Genomic DNA, 25,348 nt, shown 5'->3' with positions numbered 1-25,348 from the left:
TGTTAGAATATCCCCACAAAACACCAAGTGATCCTCTCTTAAGAGAGCTCATGGTCTCCCCCTCCCCCACCGCATGGCCTTCCATAAGTTATCACAAATACATTTTTCCCCACAAAATACCCTTTTATTCCCTAATATCCCACATCTTCTTGGACACGCTCCCTCCCCTGCAACACCCCACTCAGTGTCAACCCATCTACTAGTGCAGAGGTTCTCAAACTGTGGTCTGTGGACCACCAGTGGTCCACGAGCTCCATTCAGGTGGTCCATGGATAGTTCCCTCTAAGGTGCACGCCTGGGAGGCCGTACACGAGAGAATGAAGGGCCACCCACCTAATTAGTGGAACCGCACAGGCGTGGCTTCACTAATTAGCAGAGGTGAAAGTAAGCCGGTACGCTCTGGTATGGCTTCCCCAGGGGGCAATTTAAAGGGTCTGGGGCTCCCAGCAGCGTCTGGAGCCCCAGGCCCTTTAAATTGCCACCAGAGCCCTGCTGCTGGAGCCCTGGGGTAACGGCAGCGGTGCTCCGGGGGTTATTTAAAGGGCCCAGGGCTCCCGCTGCCTCTACGGCCCCGGCCCTTTAAATAGCCCCTGGAGCCCCGCTGCCAGAGCCCTGGAGTAGCGGCAGCAGCCGGGGGCTCCGGCAGCAGTTTAAAGGGCCTGGGGCGGTAGCAGCGGCCGAGCCCTGGGCCCTTTAAATTGCTGCCGGAGCCCCCGGCTGCTGCTGCTGCTACCCCTGTGGGGGAGGGGGGAGGGCACTTACCAGTACAGGGCAGGCCGGGGCTGGCTCTGACCCCCTCATCCCCGCCCCTTCCACCCGAGGCCTCGCCCCTTCCGGGGGCCAGAGCCGGCCCCGTCCCGGTAAGTCCCTATTTCTACTTTCACCCCTACTAATTAGGTGCCTGGACCCTGGAGAAGCCGTACATGTAAGGTGAGGTGGTGGCCTTGGGGAGAACAGGGGGTAGGTGGGAGGGGGCAGTGAGGTGAGAAGAGGGGGTGGGGGAATTTGGGATGTGCAGGGCTGCGACGGCCAGAGAAAGAGGCGACTTTCCCCAGCTCCAGGGCTGCGGCTGCCGGGGAGAGATGGCCCTCCTTCCCAGCCTCAGCTCTGTGGCTGCTGTGGCAGGGGAGAGACCCCCTTTCTTCCCAGCCCCAGCTTGGGTGCTGCCGCAATGGGGGAGAGAGGGAGAGACCCCCCTCCTTCCCAGCCCCAGCTCAGGGGCTGCTGCGACAGAGGAGACCTCCCTCCCTACCAGTCCCAGCTCGGGGGCTGCCGCAGTGGGGGAGACAGGGCACATCCATCACATTAGAAAGGTAAGACAACTGATATTAAAATATGAGTTGTGTGCTTTTATTTGTAGAACAAAAAAACATTAATTATTAAGGTTTTTTTTATATAAGTGCTTTTATCCAAAGCTCTTTACAATACAGTAGTTAGCTAATGGTACAAACAACATTTGGAAAGATCATTAAGTGGTCCGCCAAGACCCTCAGCAAATTTCAAGTGCAAAAAAAAAAGTTTGAAAACCACTGTACTAGTGTGTTTCACACTCCCGCAGGAGGGAAGGGGGGTGTTCCCACAACATTAACCTAGCCCCTTTCCACAGGGACCAAGAAGCATGGGCGCTATATGGATAAAAACAGTTCAGTCTAACCATGTAGTGTACTTCTCTCACTAGATGGGAGGATTACCAACCCCCCACTCCAAAATAACTCATTGCTGCCCCTGCCCTTGAGGGGGGGAAGCAATCCTAACAGTTGACCTCCATAAACTGCAGAATAAAGAAGAAAAGGGTTACAATGTCTAGGTAGAGATTCAGTGCTGCAAGGACATAATCAATGGGTTCTTGATCCTTTGTGGGTTCTCTTCTGATCCTAACTTGTGTCATCATCAAATGCTTACAAGAATAAGGAAGGAAAAACCTCAATTACCTTTTTTTCCTCTTTTGGGTCTTACAACTTTTATACAAAATGCAAGGTTTATATACAGTACTTGCCCGCACCCGGGACTAAACCTACTGTGCAACATTCTATGAAGGTAACTGTGTTGCATGGACTCAGATACATTTGTTAATGTTTATGGACATCATAATTGCAAAGGTTTATTTCTCCTAAAGGGACCTCTAGTCCTAGTAACAAGACTGGAGGGCAGAATTTAAGCTGTCACTCATATTTTTTTGGCAAAATGCTTTAAGAAAAGGCAATTTACAAATATTTTCTTGTCCCTCTGTTATTTTATTAATGACCGCTCCCCCTTAATGTGGATCCTTTCAACTTCTCTGGCTCCATGGTCCTCGTTAACACCATCCACAGGGAACAGCCCACTATCACATGCCCCAAGCCACTTGCTCCAGGAACTGCAATCTACTAGAGCGCTCAGGCAGCCCCACTGCCACCAATGAGACTGCTGCTGCTTTTTCACAGCAAAATTACACATTCATTGCAGCAAGCACTGCATTTCATTAGTCACATCACTAAACGGCCTAGACAAGATTGCTGGGGAAGAAACTTTGCATTTCTCCACAACAGGCCTAGGTAAAAGTGGCCTGGTTTACAGAGATGCTAAGCACCTGCAGAGCCACTGCCTTCAATGGAAGCTGAGAGTGCTTAGCACTTCTGAAATAACAGGCCACAACTATTTAGGTGCCTAATTATGGAATTAGGAACCTCATACTAGATAACTGCGTTTGAAAATTTTGGCCAAAGAAAATAGTTTGTATGGTGATAACATCTGATTTGAAAAAGAGAGAGAGCGAGCGAATGCTATACAAATATTCTACTTACAATTGCAAAGGTCAGCGTTCCAGCCAAAGCATAACTTAGTTGTAGTGTCTATAAGAAAAGGTGAAGAAATACGTTTGTGTTCATCATCATTGCAAAAGGACAAATAGGAACAAGTTAAAGTTACAGCCCTTCTTGCATTTAAATCAATATCAGCATTAAAAGGGACATTTTTGGCATAGTAAAAAAAGCCCCAGCAGAACTGTCTCATAGCTGATCTAAGGGTATGTCTACACTACAAAATTAGGTCGAATTTATAGAAGCCGGTTTTATAGAAATCGGTTGTATACAGCCGATTGTGTGTGTCCCCACATAAAATGCTCTAAGTGCTCTAGTCGGCGGACCGCGTCCACAGTACCGAGGCTAGCGTCGACTTCCGGAGCATTGCACTATGGGTAGCTATCCCACAGTTCCCGCAGTCTCCGCCACCCATTGGAATCATGGGTTGAGATCCCAATGCCTGAATGATGCAAAACAGTGTCGAGGGGGGGTTCTGGGTACATGTCGTCAGGCCCCTCCCCCTCCGTCAGAGCAACGGCAGACAATAGATTCGCGCCTTTTTACCTGGGTTACCTGTGCAGACAACATACCACAGCAAGCATGGAGCCCGCTCAGCTCAGCTCACCGTCACCATATGTCATCTGGGTGCCGGCAGACGTGGTACTGCATTGCTACACAGCAGCAGCAGCAGCTAACTGCCTTTTGGCGGTAGACGGTGCAGCATGACTGGTAGCCGTAGGGCTGCATTGCACCAGCCCCTTGCCTTTTGGCAGTAGATGGTATATTACGACTGGTATCCATCGTCGTCATATTGCGGTTCGATCAGAGGCACCTGGGCAGACATGCTCAGTCCTATTGAACTGTCTTGACGATGATGGCTATCAGTCGTAGTATGCTATTTTCTGCCAAGCGCCCAGTATTTTCTGCTAAGCACCCAGAAGAGGCCGAGGGTGATCTGAGTGCTGGCAGACGTGGGGCTGGCAGACGTGGGGCTGCATTGCTACACAGCAGCAGCCCCTTGCCTTTTGGTAGAAGATGGTATATTATGACTGGTATCCGTCATCATCGTACTGCAGTGGCTATCAGTCATGCTGCACCATCGGCTGCCAGCTTAAGATGTAAAAAATAGATTTGTTCTGTATTCATTAGCTTCCCCCTCCCTCCGTGAAATCAACGGCCTGCTAAACCCAGGGTTTTGAGTTCAATCTTTGGGGAGGGGCTGCATTCTGTGTGACAGTTGTTTGTGTTTCTCCCTGATGCACAGCCACCTTTGTTGATTTTAATTCCCTGTACCTGTACGCCATGTTGTCACTCGCCCCTCCCTCCCTCCCTCCCTCCTTCCCCTGGTCCGTCAGATACTAGTTTCGCGCCTTTTTTCAGACCAGGCGCCATAGCTAGCACTGGGATCATGGAGCCCGCTCAGATCACCGCGGCAATTATGAGCACTATGAACACCACGCGCATTGTCCTGGAGTATATGCAGAGCCAGGACATGCCAAAGCAAAACCAGGACCAGCCGAGGAGGCGATTGCAGCGCGGCGACGAGAGTGATGAGGAAATTGACATGGACATAGACCTCTCACAAGGCACAGGCCCCAGCAATGTGGAAATCATGGTGTTACTGGGGCAGGTTCATGCCGTGGAATGCCGATTCTGGACCCGGGAAACAAGCACAGACTGGTGGGACCGCATCGTGTTGCAGGTGTGGGACGATTCCCAGTGGCTGCGAAACTTTCGCATGCGTAAGGGCACTTTCATGGAACTTTGTGACTTGCTTTCCCCTGCCCTGAAGCGCCAGAATACCAGGATGAGAGCAGCCCTCACAGTTGAGAAGCGAGTGGCGATAGCCTGTGGAAGCTTGCAACGCCAGACAGCTACCGGTCAGTCGGGAATCAATTTGGAGTGGGCAAATCTACTGTGGGGGGCTGCTGTGATCCAAGTTGCCAGGGCAATGAAAGACCTGGTGATATCAAGGGTAGTGACTCTGGGAAACGTGCAGGCCATAGTGGATGGCTTTGCTACAATGGGATTCCCAAACTGTGGTGGGGCCATAGACGGAACCCATATCCCTATCTTGGCACCGGAGCACCAAGCCACCGAGTACATAAACCGCAAGGGGTACTTTTCAATGCTGCTGCAAGCCCTGGTGGATCACAAGGGACGTTTCACCAACATCAACGTGGGATGGCCGGGAAAGGTACATGATGCTCGCGTCTTCAGGCACTCTGCTCTGTTTCGAAAGCTGGAGGAAGGGACTTTCTTCCCGGACCAGAAAGTAACTGTTGGGGATGTTGAAATGCCTATCGTGATCCTTGGGGACCCAGCCTACCCCTTAATGCCATGGCTCATGAAGCCGTACACAGGTAGCCTGGACAGGAGTCAGAACCTGTTCAACTACAGGCTGAGCAAGTGCCGAATGGTGGTGGAATGTGCATTTGGACGTTTAAAAGCACGCTGGCGCAGCTTACTGACTCGCTCAGACCTCAGCGAAAAGAATATCCCCATTGTTATTGCTGCTTGCTGTGCACTCCACAATATCTGTGAGAGTAAGGGGGAGACATTTATGGCGAGGTGGGAGGTTGAGGCAAATCGCCTGGCCGCTGATTACGCACAGCCAGACACCTGGGCGGTTAGAGGAGCACAGCAGGGCGCGGTGCGCATCAGAGAAGCTTTGAAAACGAGTTTTGTGACTGGCCAGGCTATGGTCTGAAACTTCTGTTTGTTTCTCCTTGATGAACCCTCCGCCCCGCCCCCACCCGGTTCACTCTACTTCCCTGTAAATCAACCACCCCACCCTTCCCTCCCCCCTTCGAGCACCGCTTGCAGAGGCAATAAAGTCATTGTTACTTCACATTCATGCATTCTTTATTAATTCATCACACAACTAGGGGGATAATTGCAAAGGTAGCCCGGGATGGGTGGGGGAGGAGGGAAGGAAAAGGACACACTGCAGTTTAAAACTTTAACTCTTATTGAAGGCCAGCCTTCTGATGCTAGGGCAGTCATCTGGGGTGGAGTGACTGGGTGGCCGGAGGCCCCCCCACCGTGTTCTTGGGCGTCTGGGTGAGGAGGCTATGGAACTTGGGGAGGAGGGCTGTTGGTTACACAGGGGCTGTAGCGGCGGTCTCTGCTCCTGCTGCCTTTCCTGCAGCTCAACCATACGCTGGAGCATATCAGTTTGATGCTCCAGCAGCCGGAGCATCGACTCTTGCCTTCTGTCTGCAAGCTGACGCCACCTATCATCTTCAGCCCGCAACTTGCTCTGTTCATCCCGCGATTCAGCCCGCCACCTCTCCTCTCGTTCATATTGGGCTTTTCTATAATCAGTCATTGACTGCCTCCACGCATTCTGCTGTGCTCTGTCAGCGTGGGAGGACATCTGGAGTTCTGTAAACATGTCATCACGTGTCCTTCGCTTTCTCTTTCTAATCTTCACTAGCCTCTGTGAAGGAGAAACATTTGCAGCTGGTGGAGGAGAAGGGAGAGGTGGTTAAAAAAGACACATTTTAGAGAACAATGGGTACACTCTTTCACGTTAAATTTTGCTGTTCACATTACACAGCACATGTGCTTTCGTTACAAGGTCGCATTTTTCCTCTTATATTGAGGGCCTGCCGGTTTGGTGTGAGAGATCACTCATGCAGTGCCAGGCAACAGATTTCGGCTTGCAGGCAGCCATGGTAAGCCACAGTCTTTTGGCTTTTTTAACCTTCTTAACATGTGGGAATGGTTTCAAACAGCAGCGCCCTCATTTCCCATATCAAGCACCCATTGGGTTGGCCATTTAAAATGGGTTTGCAATGTAAAAGGAGGGGCTGCGGTTTCAGGGTTAACATGCAGCACAAACCCAACAAACCCAACTAACCTCCCTTGGGGGGAGGGATAGCTCAGTGGTTTGAGCATTGGCCTGCTAAACCCAGGGTTGAGAGTTAATCCTTGAGGGGGCCACTTAGGGATCTGGGGCAAAATCAGTACTTGGTCCTGCTAGTGAAGGCAGGGGGCTGGACTTGATGACCTTTCAAGGTCCCTTCCAGTTCTAGGAGATGGGATATCTCCTTTAATTTATTTATTTATTTTATTAACCCCCCTCCCCCCCACACCGAATTCTCTGGGATGATCACTTCACCCCTCCCCCCACCGCGTGGCTAACAGCGGGGAACATTTCTGTTCAGCAGAGCAGGGCACCTCTGAATGTCCCCTTAATAAAATCGCCCCATTTCAACCAGGTGACCGTGAACGATATCACTCTCCTGAGGATAACAAAGAGCGATAAGGAATGGATGTTGTCTGCATGCCAGCAAACACCGGGACCATACGCTGCCATGCTTTGTTATGCAATGATTCCAGACTACGTGCTACTGGCCTGGTGTGGTAAAGTGTCCTACCATGGCGGACGGGATAAGGCAGCCCTCCCCAGAAACCTTTTGCAAAGGCTTTGGGAGTACATGAAGGAGAGCTTTCTGGAGATGTCCCTGGAGGATTTCCGCTCCATCCCCATACACGTTAACAGACTTTTCCAGTAGCTGTACTGGCCGTGAATGCCAGGGCAAATTAATCATTAAACACGCTTGCTTTTAAACCATGTGTAATATTTACAAAGGTACACTCACCAGAGGTCCCCTGTGTGCCCTCAGGGTCTGGGACCATGCCTTGGGTGAGTTCGGGGGTTACTGGTTCCAGGTCCAGGGTGATAAACATATCCTGGCTGTTGGGGAAACCGGTTTCTCCGCTTCCTTGCTGCTGTGAGCTATCTACATTATCTCCATCCTCATCTTCCTCGTACCCTGAACCCGCTTCCCTGTGTGTTTCTCCAGTGAGGGAGTCATAGCACACGGTTGGGGTAGTGGTGGCTGCAGCCCCTAGAATGGCATACAGCTCCGCGTAGAAGCGGCATGTTTGCGGCTCTGCCCCGGACCTTCCGTTTGCTTCTCTGGCTTTGTGGTAGGCTTGCCGTAGCTCCTTAATTTTCACGCAGCACTGCTGTGCGTCCCTGTTATGGCCTCTGTCCTTCATGGCCTTGGAGACCTTTTCTAATATTTTGCCATTTTGTTTACTGCTTCGGAGTTCAGCTAGCACTGATTCATCTCCCCATATGGCGAGCAGATCCCGTACCTCCCGTTCTGTCCGTGCTAGAGCTCTTTTGCGATCCTGGGACTCCATCATGGTTACCTGTGCTGATGAGCTCTGCGTGGTCACCTGTGCTCTCCACGCTGAGCAAACAGGAAATGAAATTCAAATGTTCGCGGGCCTTTTCCTTTCTACCTGGTCAGTGCATCTGAGTTGAGAGTGCTGTCCAGAGCGGTCACAATGAAGCACTGTGGGATAGCTCCCGGAGGCCAATAACGTCGAATTCCGTCCACACTACCCCAATTCCGACCCGCTAAGGCCGATTTTATCGCTAATCCCCTCGTCGGAGGTGGAGTAAAGAAACCGGTTTAAAGGGCCCTTTAAGTCGAAAGAAAGGGCTTCGTCGTGTGAACGTGTCCAGGCTTAATTCGATTTAACGCTGCTAAAGTCGACCTAAACTCGTAGTGTAGACCAGGCCTCAAACAAATGCTAATCCATAACTGGCAAATACTACACTTCATATATCTGTTACTAAGCTTCTCATTCAGGTGGGATCATTTAGACTCTCTCCCACGGTATTCTGTTTTCCATGTTGGGAACATGCACAGCCTTTCTTGGCTCGTAAATCCATAAGAGACTATGGATACCTGTTAACACATTTGGTTTTTGCTACTCAGAGAGGACTGAAACAGGAAAAACATACAGAAGACATCTACTGATCAGCTGATTAAACAAAACAATGTTCAGAGGAGTACAATTTGTACCAGCTTTCCCGAGCCGCTGCAGCCACACTACTGTTTTTAGGTTCTAGCTCGAGCAAAGCTAGTGCATGTATAATCTACCCAATCTGGGAATTACACCTCCAGCTGCTGTGTAGACATACCCATTGTGGGTATAAGTACTGTATGGTACAGCCATGCTATGCTGGAAGAGCACTGTGTGCTTTCATGAGAAATACTAAGTAAATTACTTACAGGTGATTTGTCAAGGATACAGAAAATTCCAACGATGACCAGCACTGAGACAGGTTTTAAAGTAGCAGCCATGTTAATCTGTATCCGCAAAAAGCGCAGGAGTACTTTTGGCATTTTAGAGATTAACAAATTTCCTGAGACCACAATCCAGGAGGGCACAGCTTCACGAGTGACATTCAGCTGAGAACAACAAATACAATAAGACTGTCTTCATTGAACAACACATCTGTGATTGCAAATGCTACCATGTTTTCCAAGGACAGTGATTAGTAAGCTTGAATCAATGATATACAGCAGTGATGATGCAATCCTGAAATTACCAAGGCTGGTTTAAGCTTCTGCTCCATTTCCTGGACTTTGATTAAACTAAATAAATCCCTGAAATATGTTTTATTGATTTCTAAGTACTGCAGGTTTTGATTTTAATTAGGTCTTTAACCTGGCCTCCAGCTGCAATTACACACATATTAGCACTCACTAGCACCTGTGGGAGAGATTCTAGAACCTGCTCATGTGAATGATAGAATTTTCACATGGAAAACACGCTGAGAGAAATGCATTCTATCACCAGTATAGTTGGGTTTTATAATCGGTCATTGGTTACTGGGATTAGAGCAGCAAAATGTATGGATAGATAGATGTGTACTTTGTGGGAGGATAGCATAAATTAATTAGGACCACAGGTTTTAGGTCAGTCAAATTCTCAGATTTTTTTTTTTTAATATGAGCATCCCTAACACCAAAACAAAAGCCAATAGTTGAAGTAAGATGCTGAGTAAAAAAGTAGCTCACCAGAACTCTACGTGACCCAAAAATATAACTTACCGTAATTTTGTTGGTAAATTAATGTTAATATTGTCTATTCAAACTGCTCCTTTGCCAAAGATTTCATTAGATGATACTTACTTTTGACTTTAGAGCAACCCAAGACAGCATCAAAGTCACAAATGCTGTTATTCCTCCAGCCTGCATTACCGTCATGGCAGCAAAGCAGCTAAAATTCAAGCATACAACATATTATTTAAATGAAATGCACAATTAAAGTACAATTAAAGAAAATTCTTGAAAAAGACTTACGACGAAACCACTGCAAGCACCAGGCCTTCGATAATGGTCTAAAAAAATCCAAAACAGAGAGAGAGAGAGAGACCATTTTCTTTGAGATGGAGAAGAATGTCCCTTATTAAAATGTTGCATATTTTTATTTCAGTTCCTTATATTACTGATATGAAATACTGAAAAAAATGGTCAGGATGATGATGGGAAAGAAACACAGCATATAAAAGATCACTAAGGAAATCAGCTCTCTAGTCATTGTCTTTAAAGCGTTATTACTTTACACCTTAAACGATTTGAACAATTCCACAATGATCCTTCTTAATGCTTGCATCACAATCAAGTGAAATAGGAATAACTAGTAAGTCTGCAGACCATTTTCTTACATGCATATTTGGAAAAATAATGGCTACAACTAGGGTTGCCAACTTTCTAATCGCACAAAACCAAACACCCTAGCCCCGCCCCTTCCCTGACACCCCGCCCCTTCCCCAAGCCTCCCCCCGCCCCGCTCACTACATTCCCCCTCTCTCGGTGGCTTGCTCTCCCCCACCTCACTCACTTTCACTGGGCTGGGGCAGGGGGTTGGGGTGCGGGGGGGGGGTGAGGGCTCTAACTGGGGGTATGGGCTCCGGGGTGAGGCCATAAATGAGGGGTTCAGAGTGGAGGAAGGGGCTCCAGGCTGGGGCAGGGAGTTGAGGTGTGGGAGGGGGTGAGGGCTCCAGTTGGGGGTGCGGGTTCTGGGATGGGGCCGGGGATGAGGGGGTTGGGGTGCAGGAGGGGCTCCAGATTTGGGGGGGGGCGCTCAGGGCTGGGGCAGGGGGTTGGGGCATGGGCTTAGTTCTGGCAGCTCCCAGTCAGTGGTGCAGCCGGGGTGCAGAGGCAGGCTTCCTGCCTGTCCTGGCACCCCAGACCGCGCTGCGCCCCAGAAGCAGCCAGCAGCAGGTCCAGCTCCTAGGTGGAGGCTCACAGGCGGCTCTGCACGCTGCTCTCACCTGCAGGCACTGCCCCCTCCCCCAGCTCCCATTGGCTGGTTCCTGGCCCATGGGAGTGCGGAGCCGGTGCTCGGGGCTGGGGCAGCACGTGGAGTCCCGTGCACCCCTCCCCCCCGCCTAAGAGCCAGACCTGCTGGCAGCTTCCAGGGCACAGTGTGGTGTCAGAACAGGTAGGAGCTAGCCTACCTTAGCTGGACAGCACCGCCGACCGGACTTTTAATGGCCCAGTTGGCGGTGCTGACCTGAGCCTCCAGGGTCCCTTTTCAACCGGGCATTCTGGTCAAAAACCGGACACCTGGCAACCCTAGCTACAACTTGGAACCTCAAAGATTAGGGAACTGTGGGGTTCTTTGACCTCCAAAAAGGACACGGCAATAGAGGGAATGCTCCAGGGACAAAAACTTGATGGGATACAATTGAATGATCTGACCACCACCACATCGTTCATCCTTTCTTCCCTTCCGCTTCCCCTGATGCCAGGCAGTAGATGGTTTTTATTCCTGCACCAGCATGTGGTTAATGGATACACAACACAATAGGTTAGTGAACACTGCAGAGGGGGAGTAAATCAGACTTTCCTTTGTAAAGCAACTTGAGTTTTAGGGATTACAAGTCTAGAAAGGAGCTAAGATTATTTAAAGACTCTCCTGCAATCGCACAGTTCCACCTCCTTCACAGGCACGTGTTCTTTTTATATTTACACAAATTCCCTGTTATTCAGCAGATTCCATCCTGCAAAACAGGTGGCACTGCCAGGGTACAGGGTTGTAGGAGTCATTTTTTGGACTCCGTTTTGATTCAGAGAAATTTTCACATTTACGTATCTGAAGAAGACCTGGCGAGGTCTTTAAAACATATTAAAGCAAAATAATAGGGAAACGCATAGACTTCAACAATATACTTACAATCATCAATGGTAAAATTAAGTTCAGTGGGAATTTTTTGCAGTTGTTCTCACACCAGTCAATTATAAACAGCAGAATAATAGTTGCTGGACTAAAAACAAATTAAACATTTTTCACTTATTAATATTTTGGCTAAATATAGTTGATGACAGTTAATATTTCCACTATTTAAAACATAACATACAAATATTACATCTGAATCACTTACCTATACAATGTTCAGTTGTCTATATGTTTGTTGTTATTGCACCAGGCTCTTAATTATACAAAGCCACATTAGCTGAACTATGGTAATATTCCTCCAGTCAGAATCTTATTTTTCTGACATTTTGATTTTTGGCTATGATCCCTGAGTCAGAGGGGTAATCAGGATTTACCTGTTCTGAGAATATCATCATATGTTTGTAAGTGCATCAAATGACTTGCACATTCTCTATCTGATTTGCCTGAGTGGAGATGTCATTCGAACTGCAGATTTGTGCAGAAATACAGACCCTAGCAAAAAATGTTGCTGAGGCCAAGTTTTCCAAAAGTGGCTTTCATTTATGCCTATGCACTTTTTGATCAGCAACACCTGTAGGTACCCAGGAGATGGGTTTTACACATGTAAACTGTATCACTTGTGTCTTGCCCTCTTCTGTTTTCTCTACTCCCTCTGACATTTCTCTTTTAATATCTGCTCACCTCTCTTTTCCCCCTACCTCCACCTGCTATTTGTTTACATACATATACGGCTCTCATCATTGTAATATCTGAGCACCCCACATGGGACTCTTTCCTCTTTCTACCTCCTCACCAAGGGTATGTCTACACTGCAGCTGGGAGCGAGGCTCCCGATGCAGGTAGATAGCCTTGGGCTAGTGGGGCTTGAGCTACAGTGCTAAAAATAGCTGTGTGGCTGTTGCGGCAGAGACTTGGACCAACCAACCAAGCTCAAGGCCACCTGACCCCGTCCCCAGGCTGGAGCTCTCTTCTGGAGACTCCATTGCAGCAGTATTGCAATGCTGATGACTACATTGGGCAGTAGATCTCCACACAAAGCCAGTGTAGCTGCCCACCTCTTGTGCTCCAGTACTGTGGGTGAATCCAGCAATCTGGTGTTATGTGGTACATGCGTGCCTACACACCAGCTACTGACAAACTCCCCGGTGCAGTTGAGTATATTCGCCTATGCAGCGGGTAAAGTACAATGATAAATTGTCACTAAATGAAATAATGCCATCAGGAAACTAAAACACATACACTGAGGCATACAGAGCATACTGGTGTGCATTTCTATTCACTAGACTCACACGGAAATCCTAGGACTGAGCCTTCTATAAAGGAGGGGGAGGGAAGAAGATGGGGAACAGAGAAAAGAAAGCGGCGGGGAAAATGTAATCAATTCACTTCTTGTGTCACTATCACGAGATGTGACAGCAGTACTGGTCACACCCAGCCTGGGAAGGGATACCTGCTTGTACTGTTAATAATCTCACAGATCATGATGTTTAATGAAACACAGTGGGTTGGTGAGTCATTTTGGTTACTTACAGAAGTTTAAGCCAAAACCAGAGATTCTTCTGCTGACATCCTTGAAGCACGTTCCTAGTAAGAGACAAAAGTCACATGTGGCTTTGCAAAATACATTGGGCAAGCTTCAGTTCTCTGAAGGGTGATGAGATGTCCTGATTTTATAGGGACAGTCCCGATTTTTGGGTCTTTTTCTTATATAGGCTCCTATTACCCCCCACCCCCGTCCCGATTTTTCACACTTGCAGTCTGGTCACCCTAGTTCTCCATGATATTTGTGCATCTCCATTGACCTCAGTGTAGTTGCAGGAGTTTAACTGAGTGGAACTGGCCCTTTATTTGTATTTAGCATTGCTTTCCTTACATGGCCCTGCTTCACACACACGACTTGAACTTACAGGAAGTGCTGTTTACACCAATTCACAGAAGACGAACAGGCAAAAAACGAAGAATTTAAATAGCAAAGTTGAGTTATAGAGCAGTGACAGACATGGTAAAAGTTCACACCTCATTCTCCATGGAAGGCCCTAAACAGAACTGCTGTGGTCCTTCTCTGTAGTGGAGCACATGTTAAGAAAGGACTATATAGGGGGACTTTGTGCTCCCTACACAACAGAAACCTGTTTGCTGTGGCTGTGCGAAGAGAATAAGTCAGGGCTGGGTTGGGGGATGACCAGTGGGTCTGACACTGTAAGGATCAACTGGCCTAAACAGACCTGTGAGTTTGTGCAGCGGATGCAGTGTTCCCAGCTCAATGGAAATGCCCTGGCTTTGGGCAAAGGATCAGCATTTGCCTTTAATCTCAAAGTATAACATGCCCAACCCCAATTTATGAGGAAATAAGAAAATAAATGAGAGAGAGAAAGAGAGAGAGAGAACCATTCTCTGCTTTTATGACAGTTTCCGTAGCAAATATATTTAGTTTCCATGGCATGAAAACCTATAAAAGCAAAAAAAATCAGTTTCTCAGAGGCTTCACAGTTTTGTGTGTGCTGCGATAGCTGATCTAAACAGCAACTAAGTCAAGTATTATCAAGACGGAAATGCTTAGACAATCGTACAAAACAATGCTGTGTAGGCTATTCAAAGCAAGTGGGCTCTGGTCCGTGTGGGTGCATAGTAGCTGTTGTGTTCTTTCTCGGTGCACTTCACCTTAAAATTCATCTGCTCCTTCAGCCTCAGCTCTCCCTAACTGCTAACTCCTTGCTCTACCTTTTGGCCACAAAGGTAGCCTCACTCTAGACCAATGTGCCTCAGAGACAAATTCATATTTTCAGAGGGTTTCATAGAGTTTAAAGCCAGAAGAAACCAGTAGATCTTGTAGACTGATCTGTACATCACAGGCCATCACATCTTACCCAGATACCCCTGTATCAAGTGCAAAGACTAATGAGACTAAAGCAGTCCTAAGAAGATTAAACTATGTGCCACAGGGATAGAGCAGGAGAGACTAAAGTGCCACCAATGCCTGATGCCCCTGCAATGACAGGGGATTGATTATGTGAGATGAGATATGGCCAGATGATCCCAGCAGTCAAACCATACCCCAGGCTGCAGAGGAAGGCAAACACCTCCCGAAATCCCAGCCAGTCCTCCAATTCTCTGGAATTGCCCCAGCCTTCCAAGATTTGTTAGAATTACCATTAGTGGTTCAGAGAGTTCCTCAGCTAGTTCCTTTACGATCTGGAGTGTAAGCCATCTGGTCTTGCCAATTTTGAAAATGTTTGATTTTAGCAGATGCTGATTCACATCCTCCTTTGTTAAAGATGCTGAAGTTTTTATTCCATCCACCAGAACATGTGGAATGGATACAGCCTCCTGCTTCATTCCAAATGTAGAACAGAAATATCTATTGAGACCATTCCTGCCTTTTCTACATCACTATTTACAGTTTTACCATCTGTACCTAGGAATGGACCTATATCTGACTTAGGGTTTTTCTAGTTTTTAAAATGCCTTCTTATTATCTTTAACTCTATTAGCCATTGATAGTTTACTGATTCCTTTGGCCTCCCTTATCAGTTGCTTACATTTTTAATCAAGCTATTTATATTCATAACCCTTTACTTCCCCTTTTTCCATCTTCTGTGTGTGTGTGTGTGTGTGTGTGTGTGTGTGTGTGTGTGTGTGTGTGTGTGTGTGTGTGTGTGTGTGTGTGTGTGTGTGTGTGTGTGTGTGTGTGTGTGTATATATATATATAAATCACTGATTCCACATTTCCTTTTACCTAGGATGGTTTCTTGCCTCATGTAACTTTTTTTCATGTCTATGCAGTCATTGCTTTTGGGGCATCCAGTAGGATGTCCTTGAACAATTACCAGTTTTCATTAACATTTCCCACTTTAAATTTGTTCCCAGTCTGTTATGGCAACAGTTGCTTTAAGCTTTGGAAAATTAGCCCCTTTCAAGTTCATAATATAATGTATGGCAAGTTGGTACCATATTTGGATTGCACAATGTAAATGGAACCAGAGCATGATCACTGGTACCTAGGAAATGGCTAATTTTTAGGTCATTGATTAGCTCTTCATTGAATAAGGTTCAGTGCTGAATTAACCTCTGTTGGGAGCAGAGTTTTCTGTGTTAAGAAATCATCATCTGTTTTTAGAAGCTCTAAGGAAGGTTTGTTACTGGATGCATTAGATTATAGAATCATAGAATATCAGGGTTGGAAGGGACCTCAGGAGGTCATCCAGTCCAACCCCCTGCTCAAAGCAGGACCAATCCCCAACTAAATCATCCCAGCCAGGGCTTTGTCAAGCCTGACCTTAAAAACCTCTAAGGAAGGAGATTCCACCACCTCCCCTAGGTAACCCATTCCAGTGCTTCACCACCCGCCTAGTGAAAAAGTTTTTCCTAATATCCAACCTAAACCTCCCCCACTGCAACTTGAGACCATTACTCCTTGTTCTGTCATCAGGGACCACTGAGAACAGTCTACATCCATCCTCTTTGGAACCCCCTTTCAGGTAGTTGAAAGCAGCTATCAAATCCCCCCTTATTCTTCTCTTCTGCAGACTAAACAATCCCAGTTCCCTCAGCCTCTCCTCATAAGTCATGTGCTCCAGCCCCCTAATAATTTTTGTTGCCCTCCTCTGGATTCTTTCCAATTTTTCCACATCTTTCTTGTAGTGTGGGGCCCAAAACTGGACACAGTACTCCAGATGAGGCCTCACCAATGTCGAATAGAGGGGAACGTCCCTCGATCTGCTGGCAATGCCCCTACTTATACAGCCCAAAATGCCGTTAGGCTTCTTGTCAATAAGGGCACCCTGTTGACTCATATCCAGCTTCACGTCCACTGTAACCCGTAGGTCCTTTTCTGCAGAACTGCTTCCTAGCCATTCGGTCCCTAGTCTGTAACAGTGAATGGGATTCTTCCGTCCTAAGTGCAGGACTCTGCACTTGTCCTTGTTGAACCTCATCAGGTTTATTTGGCCCAATCCTCTAATTTGTCTAGGTTCCTCTGTATGCTATCCCTACCCTCCAGCGTATCTACCACTCCTCCCAGTTTATTGTCATCTGCAAACTTGCTGAGAGTGCAGTCCACGCCATCCTCCAGATCATTAATGAAGATATTGAACAAAACCGGCCCCAGGACCGACCCTTGGGGCACTCCGCTTGAAACTGGCTGCCAACTAGACATGGAGCCGTTGATCATTACCCGTTGAGCCTGATGATCTAGCCAGCTTTCTATCCACCTTATAGTCCATTCATCCAGCCCATACTTCTTTAACTTGCTGGCAAGAATACTGTGGGAGACCGTATCAAAAGCTTTGCTAAAGTCAAGGTGTAACACATCCACTGCTTTCCCCTCATCCACAGACCCAGTTATCTCCTCATAGAAGGCAATTAGGTTAGTCAGGCATGACTTTCCCTTGGTGAATCCATGCTGACTGTTCCTGATCACTTTCCTCTCCTCTAAGTGCTTCAGAATTGATTCCTTGAGGACCTGCTCCATGATTTTTCCAGGGACTGAGGTGAGGCTGACTGGCCTGTAGTTCCCCGGATACTCCTTCTTCCCTTTTTTAAAGATGGGCACTACATTAGCCTTTTTCCAGTCATCCGGGACCTCCCCGGATCGCCATGAGTTTTCAAAGATAATGGCCAATGGCTCTGCAATCACATCCGCCAACTCCTTTAGCACCCTCGGATGCAGCGCATCCGGCCCCATGGACTTGTGCACGTCCAGTTTTTCTAAATAGTCCCGAACCACTTCTTTCTCCACAGAGGGCTGGTCACCTCCTCCCCATACTGTGCTGCCCAGTGCAACAATCTTCAGCAACGATCCCTGAAGTCAGAGCAGTTTGTCCTGTTCTTTGGTGAGATTTGGTGGTCTCTGAGAGATGCTCACCACTACACCACCTGTAGTTTGACTAGTTAGAACTTTAATCCATGAGCATTTGAAGTCTGGTGATTCTGCATTGTCTATGACTTTAACAGGTAACGGTGTCTGTGACGCTAGTAGACCAGGTACCAGGTCTTGCCAAGGCTATAGGTGTCAGCTGAGCACTGACAAATTCATAGCTGGAAACCAGACCAGCTCACCTGTTTGTTAGTATTGTTCAAGATAGGCGATAGACGTGTAAGGATGTTTTTAGTGTTTAGACTCTATAAAATGCTTGTAAGTTGCTGAATGCATTAATCTTACATATAATATCTGTATCCCATGCTATAAGGTAATATGTAAATTTTGCTTTATAACTGTAAAAAAGCCTGCTCTGAACTTGTGAACTCAAGCAGGAGGAGCAGTTCCCCTGCACATCAAGAAGGACTATCAAACTTAAGGCGCCCATTGTGAAGCATCATGATATAAAGAATGGGTGAATGGCCCCCTCACACCTGTGAAGATGCTACATGCAAGGAAGCTCATCCCATCAACTTGAATTATGGAAGAAGGAAAGAAAGACAGCTGACTTGAAAATTCTTAATCTCTTTGCTGTTTGGGCTCTCACAGGGCTGGAGCTAGGAAATAAAAGCAGAGATCTCCAGGGTCAACCTGGGCTAGCACTAAAAGACATTCGATGCTGACAGACTACTATATCTCTGTCAGCTTTTGGAACCATATACCGTAACTCATTTGTGTGTATATGTTGCCTGCTTTAACTTGTAAATACAATAGAACCTCAGAGTTACGAACACCTTAGGAATGGAGGAATGTCCGTAATTCCGAACCAAATGTTATGGTTGTTCTTTCAAAAGCTTAGAACTGAACATTGACTTAATACAGCTTTGAAACTTTACTATGCAGAAGAAAAATGCTGATTTCCCATTTTTTTTAGTAGTTTACATTTAACACAGTACTGTACTACATATGCCTTTTTTTTTTGTCTCTGCTGCTGCCTGAATGTATACTTCCAGTTCCAAGTGAGGTGTGGGGTTGACTGGTCAGTTCATAACTCTGGTGTTTGTAATCTGAGGTTCTGCTGTAACTCCATCATTTCTTTTTCCTAGTTAATAAATCCTTAATTAGTTTCCTATAAGATTGGCTACAACCATTGTCTTTGGTGTGAGATCCAAGGTACAAATTGACTTGGGGTAAGTGACTGGTCTCTTGGGACTGGAAGCAACCTGAATATTTTGTGATTTTTGGAATAAAGCAACCATTTATCAGAGAGTCCAGCTTGCCGGGGTGGCAAGATAGACTGGAGTGCCCAAGGGGATGGTCTGTGACTCCATGGTAAGAGTGTTACAGTGATCCAGGAGTTGACATTTGTTACTGAGTTGGTGAAATCTAATTATAGAACATGCAACCAGTTTGGGGTGTCTGCCCTGCTTTTTGACAGTCTGCCCTGAGGTTGGCACTCATGATCGTGAACCACTCCAGACAGCATGACAGTGTCTGTGACGGAAAGTACTATCCTCCCCTCTCGTTTTTCCCCATTCTATCCTTACAGAACAAGTTGTAATCACTGATTTTACCATAAAACCAATCCCACCACATTTCAGTCATAGCAGCCATATCATATTTCCTCTCAAACATGAGCATCTCCAACTCCTCTTGTTTATTACCTAGGTTCTTAGCATAAACAATTAAACATGTGTTCCTTACATGCTCTATAGTCCTTGGGTTTGTCATATGCATTAGGTTTGTGCCTCATTTACATATCTGGTGTTTGCACCATAACTACTTCTTTTTCCTCTTCCCCCTTCATCATTAGTTCAAAGCCCTCCCAACTATACTAGCTAGTCTATAACCCAGGAGATTGGTACTCCTACTACTGAGATGAATGCCATAGCAGAACCATGAAGCTCTCTCTCTATATTAGTTGACCCAATGTTCCACAAAAGCAAATTCTTTCTCCTCTATACCACTTACTTAACCAGCAAGTCACTGCAATATCTTCACTTTCTTTCTTCTCTCACTCAAGGGACAGGAAGAATTCCTAAGATCACCTGGATATTCCTTTCCTTCAGTTTCCTTCTCAGCTTCCCGAAATCTTCCAGGATCTGTAGAATGGTGCCTGATGCGGTGTAATTGCAGCTGATGACGATCACCACCAAAGGAATCTCTCTGGCTGATCTCAGAAACTTATTTATTCTTGTGGTGATGTCCTTCATCTCTGCTTCTGGAAGCAGCAAACTGTCCTGTTGTCCTTCTGCCCCTTGCAGAATGTTCTATCCATTCTTCTTAGCACGGAGTCCCCAGTGAGGATTGTATTCCTCTTTGACCATTGATGGATGCTCTCTTGGATTTGTCTGAGGTCCATCTGGTTTGATCTGAGCAGCAGTTCTCAGTTCTTTCCTTTGCTATTTTTCCTCCAGTAGGTCCTTGCAGATTGTTCTCTCCACATGAATTGCTACCAGGTGCTGAGTAAGACAAGACTTCCAACTATGAAAATACCCTTCAGGTTCTCCTAGAGGGAGTGGTGACAAATTTCCAGTCTTCTTTCTCCTTGTCTCTCCTCTTCACTTGGCTCTGTTGCTTCCTCCTGCAGGACCTGCTGTGCATTGATGGGATCTGGATAGACAGGAAACCCTCCATAGCCCCAGTGCTTGGAAGGTGGTCATCTGTTCCTAGAGACCACAAACCTTTCCCTCCATCAGGGCTATCAGCCTGCACTTCACGCAGACAATCTCTCTCTCTTCAGGCAGGAAACAGAACATGGGACATCCGATGCTGGTAACACTAACTGATGACTTGCTGTCCATCCTAGTTGCTGAGGCGAAACTGAATCTGTAACGCAAAGCCTCCAAACTTCCTTCTACAAACTCCCATGGAAACTCTGCTGTTAGATGCCCCCCTCTTTCCTTCTGGGCTCCTGGTTTACACCATTGAGAGGTGGTGGGAGTACTTTGTGACAGCTTTATGGGGTACAACAGAGCAGTGCATCCAGCTAGCTCTGGCTACTCCCCACCCCCTGCCTAGTTGCACCCAATGGGAATCCTCTATATGCCTTTGAGCATGATTGTGAGGAGCCCTGACACAGCTATACAAAGGGGAAGTCTCCATCCCCTCCTGTTTCCCCACATGGCCATGTAAGGGATAAGCACCATCTAGCCTTTGGACAGCATTAGTCTGAACTGATGCTACAAGGACACACTCCTAGAACTGTAGTTTAATATGAAGCTAAACACTGAGAACTTACCAGTAAATCAATCCAGAGATTATACCAATTGTTATGGCCAAGAGAAATGTTGTAAAGCAGTCCACTTTCAAGACGAAAGCTGAGGAAATAGTGCAGAAAGTGTTGTTTCAGATAAGACATTTAGATTTAAAACAACATCCATGAGTAAAACTTTACTGAAAATGTCATTTCCCATTTCTCAGGTGTAAGAACTGAACGATATTGGCCTGAAGAAGCCACCATATTCCATTTATATCAGGCAGTAGATCACCATAGAATAAATAGCCAATGGATTGATGCTGAGAGTGAAATGCTGCCTCTTTGTCTGAGAACCACTACAAATCTTGAAAAAACAGATGAATCTTTGCAACCCATAAAGGCTGCATGACTTCCATGCTGCTCTGGGTGAGTTTGTCTTTCAGCAGGTGTGCATGCATGCACATGTGTGCAGTTCTGGCTCTGAGTGGGGTTTTCATATCAGTACTTCTGGTAACATAGCCAGTGCTTACTTGATAGCTGCGATATCATAGAATCATAGAAATATAGGACTGGAAGGGAAGCTCAAGACCCTCAAGTCCAGCCCCCTGTGCTGAGACCATCCAGGACAGATGGTTGTCCAGTTTGTTCTTATAAACCTCCAATGATGGGGATTCCATTGGAAGCCTATTCCTGAGCTTAACTAGCCCCATAGTTAGAAAACTTTTCCTAATACATAACCTAAACCTCCATTGCTGCAGATTAAGACCATTGCTTCTTGCTCTACCTTCAGTGGACATGGAGAACAAGAGATCACTATTCTCTTTATAACTGCCCTTAACATATTTGAAGACTGTAAACAGGTTCTCCCTACCCCATCTTCTTTTCTCGAGTCTAAACATGCCCAATTTTTTAAAGTTTTCCTCACAGGTCAGGTTTTCTTTGTTGCTCTCCTCTGGACTCTCTCCAATTGGTCCAGAGCTTTCCTAAAGTGTATGTCCATTTATAGCTTTCTTATTTGTTTTTATGTGATGTCTAATTTGGCTGTTCAGTCCATGATCTGCTCCCTCAGTTATCTCAGCCAGAGATAAGGTTATGCTTCTTGTGAGCCACAGCAGAGACATGTAGAAGGCTGGAGACATTCTGAGCACTAGAGGCCATGTGTGTGAATTGTCCCTTGCTACCTATAGCAAACACTCCCAAGCAGCACAGCTATGCTGGTGGACAGGAAAAAGGAGCTAGGGTGATGCTCTTTCCCTCACCAGACTCAGACATGCCCTCACTGAGACTGCTAATGCTGTGGCTGGCAGGGCTGGCCAGGCCTCTCACGTTTCCTCGGCGTTGGCAGCCATATTTATTCCAGTCTGAACCTGCCCATTTCTGTTAGTCTTTCCTCATGTGTATTTGTCCCCATGCTTTTTATCATTTGTGTTATAATCCTCTGACAGAAATCTGTTGATATCTTGACTGAAAAGTGGTGTCTCAGACTGAATGCAGCTCTCCAGTTGAGGCCTAACTTGTATCAGAGTGGGAAAGTAACTTCACCTGTTTTTCATTCACGTCCCTAGTAATACAAACACAGTAAAATGCTGACTATGTGTTGACCAATAGTCACTTTCTCATGTGCATTGTTTCCTTTTTATTCCTCCTGTGATAAGAGCCTCAAGCAAGAATACATTTATAAAGGGCCTAATTCAGTTCTCCTTGTATAAGACCACCTCCCACAGGACTTAACTGACTAGACAGTTGCACTTTCCTGCTTCTCTTAGATGAAGAGATTCACTTAGGACCCAGATCTCCCATTGATTTCAATGGGCGTTGAAAGCTTGTAGTGCTTGGCAGGAAGCAATCAGCATTTTGCAGGCATTTGGCCCATAATTGTTTTGTAACAAATCCATTATTGCTGAGAATGGTGCATTTACATGTTGCAAATAATTCTACGTTGCTTTTGTAGGAAATAATGAGCTGATACGTGATTTACAAGCTACCCTTTGTTTGTCTTTTACCTTAAATGGAAATGTAATCTTGTGTAATGAACACTGCCTGACCTTGCCCTTTTTATTTTATGAGTTAAGTGCACAAAGGTAAATTGTTTTTATAATACCTTCTATAAAGACTTTGAACTAAAGTTATGTTCATTTGGAGTCTCCAATCTATTGTATACTGTTTTACTAGAGACTATCAGATGATTTGCACAGGTTATATTCAATCTTTTAAAAAGTAGTAGTAGTAAATAATAATAATAATTTATTATTATAGTTATGTTTATTCCTGAAAATTCTAATACACATTTAATTAGGATGGTTTTGAAAAATAAATTATTTAGGCTTGTTATTTGGTATAATACTGCCAGATCCTGTACAGTCCTTACTCAGCCAAAACTCCCAGGGCCTGAAAATCAGGTAAATAACTCAGATTAGACATCTGCCTTCCTGAAATCAGACATCTGGCTACCTGATTTGCACATACAAATGACATTTACATGTATATTTGAGTAGTTATTGTGAGCAAAATCTAGGTTGCAACAATTTGCATGGAAAAAAAAGGATTTTGCAATTTTAGTTGTTCTTACTATCTTTGTAGAGTACATATTAGAAATTATATTTACTTTCACAGACTGGAATGCAGAGAAAAAAATCTTCCCTTTATTAAATTCCATAATGTAAATATCACATTAAACACAGAGGTATAACAAAAACAAAAACTGGATTTGGGTTCTTGGTGAGCTTTGGATGAAAAGCACTATGCAAGTACAAAGTATTAATTTTTCTTAAAGGTCTAGCTGGAATAGCTCCTCCTTAAAGCCCTGCCTTGAAACATGTGTCTTTAGTTAGGCCTGTATGTCATCATAATCTTTCCCCTCTGAGCAGTATCAAAATTATAAAAAAATCAGGAAATAGGACATGTACACTACTCATTGCATTACCTTATTTTTTGTCCCCTCCTCCCTCTTTCCCCATATGCCTTCCCCCATGTTTATGCTTATATCTTTAGGGAGCAATTATTTTTAATTATATACCACCTTGTTATTCTGCTATAAGCTCTCCAGTGTAGCGACTCTAAGCCGACAGGCGAGAGCTCTCCCATTGATTTAATTAATCCACCTCCAACGAGAGGTAGTAGCTACGTCAGTGGGAGAAGCTCTTGTGCTGACATAGTGGTGGCCACACGAGCACTTAGGTCGGTGTAACGTACGTTGCTCAGGAGGGTGGCTTATTCACACCCTTCAGCGACTTAAGTTATACTGACATATGTGGTAGGAATTGACATCTGAAACTCCCCCATTACTTCTCCAAAGCAGAGCTCCTTAGGAGGGGAGGCCAATGACACATGCACAGCTATTTAATGGGTACTCTGCCTTTCTGCCCCTTGGTACTGCTCTGAGGAATCTTATTAAAAATCCCTCATTAGAAATGTACAAAAACGCCAGGTTTTAAAGTTGGAAAGTGGTTCTGCTGGTGCGATCCACACCGTCAAGAATAACCTCTTGTCCCAATTGTGAATAATTCACGATTTGAAATCTAATAACAAAAGGAAAATGACCTTTGCCAGCTCCTTCCTTGCATGTACCCCAGAACCAAGCCCAGACATGCCTCATGGTAGGAAGTTGTGTTAGGCATTCCCCCACCTACCTCTATGAAGACCATTTGAGCTTTCCGATGTGACTCCTGTAGACTGGGGTTTTGTCTTTGGACTGCTCATCCGGTAACCCATATTGTACCCAGGCGACACTGCTGGGGAATTCTGGTTCTCAGTCTTGGGCATCTGCCCTCCATCTTTAATGTTAACCTCAGCTGGTTTGTTTTTCTCCATCTCTAGCAGTTTTCTTTCTGCAGCTTCTAAGGTTTTGGTAGATATTGTAGCATGAGATTCAGGTGTCATAATGAAGTTATAAGGTAATTGCTAATGGAAACTATGTTTATTTCCAATTCAAACAATGGACAAATATTGGGACAAAATCATCCCTGGTGTAACACAATGGAGTTACACTAGAGATGACTGGCCCATTATTTACAGTGGCTAAATAAGAATGTATTATTAGACTTGCCTCTACTTTTCTCCTATAAAAGGACATTGAAATATTGTTTGGTGTCAGAGGCAAAACTAGTCTGACAGATGGTACACACTGCACAGATGAAACGCTCCTAATACCCTAGTTTCTGACAAGAATATGCAAATAACTGTTAGGGATTATGAAGCTTGCCAGTTTTGGTTGAATCCTCTCTCTTTTTGGAGACCTTTGAGCATAGACACACTGAATGTGCGTGTCTGACATAATACGGCAAAGGACTGCAGCATCCCAGTGGAGCAGCTTGTTCATGCAGTGGCTGCTGTTGGCCCTTCAAAATCAAGCATTATTTCACCTTGAAATGCTATGCTTATGCACACCCAAGAGTAGTGTCCAACATATAGAAAGGAATTTGGTTAAAACAAAATCACAGATCCTATGAGTAGGAAGGGATTTCTAACGGGTTATCTAGAGTTTCTATACCACCCCATTGGATTGTGGAAAGA

General features: G+C 45.7%; 1 protein-coding gene across 1 annotated transcript in view; it reads right to left on the bottom strand.

Annotated features, from left to right (window-relative positions):
- Window positions 1-1,750: 1,750 nt before the first annotated feature.
- The window catches only part of LOC135873508 (protein lifeguard 1-like), a 28,581-nt gene continuing 4,983 nt past the window's right edge, over window positions 1,751-25,348 (bottom strand). Inside the window, exons 2-10 of the mRNA XM_065398052.1 lie at window positions 24,466-24,672; window positions 20,879-20,957; window positions 13,311-13,364; window positions 11,778-11,868; window positions 9,899-9,936; window positions 9,728-9,815; window positions 8,822-9,001; window positions 2,784-2,831; window positions 1,751-1,897 (exon numbers count right to left, since the gene is read on the bottom strand). Of these exons, the coding sequence (XP_065254124.1) occupies window positions 1,751-1,897; window positions 2,784-2,831; window positions 8,822-9,001; window positions 9,728-9,815; window positions 9,899-9,936; window positions 11,778-11,868; window positions 13,311-13,364; window positions 20,879-20,957; window positions 24,466-24,672 (932 nt within the window). The remainder of the gene's footprint in view (window positions 1,898-2,783; window positions 2,832-8,821; window positions 9,002-9,727; window positions 9,816-9,898; window positions 9,937-11,777; window positions 11,869-13,310; window positions 13,365-20,878; window positions 20,958-24,465; window positions 24,673-25,348) is intronic.

Source organism: Emys orbicularis, chromosome 2 (assembly GCF_028017835.1).
Source record: "Emys orbicularis isolate rEmyOrb1 chromosome 2, rEmyOrb1.hap1, whole genome shotgun sequence".
NCBI lineage: Eukaryota > Metazoa > Chordata > Testudines > Emydidae > Emys > Emys orbicularis.
The sequence above is the reverse complement of the archived record's forward strand: the minus strand, read 5'-3'. Positions and strand labels throughout refer to the sequence as shown.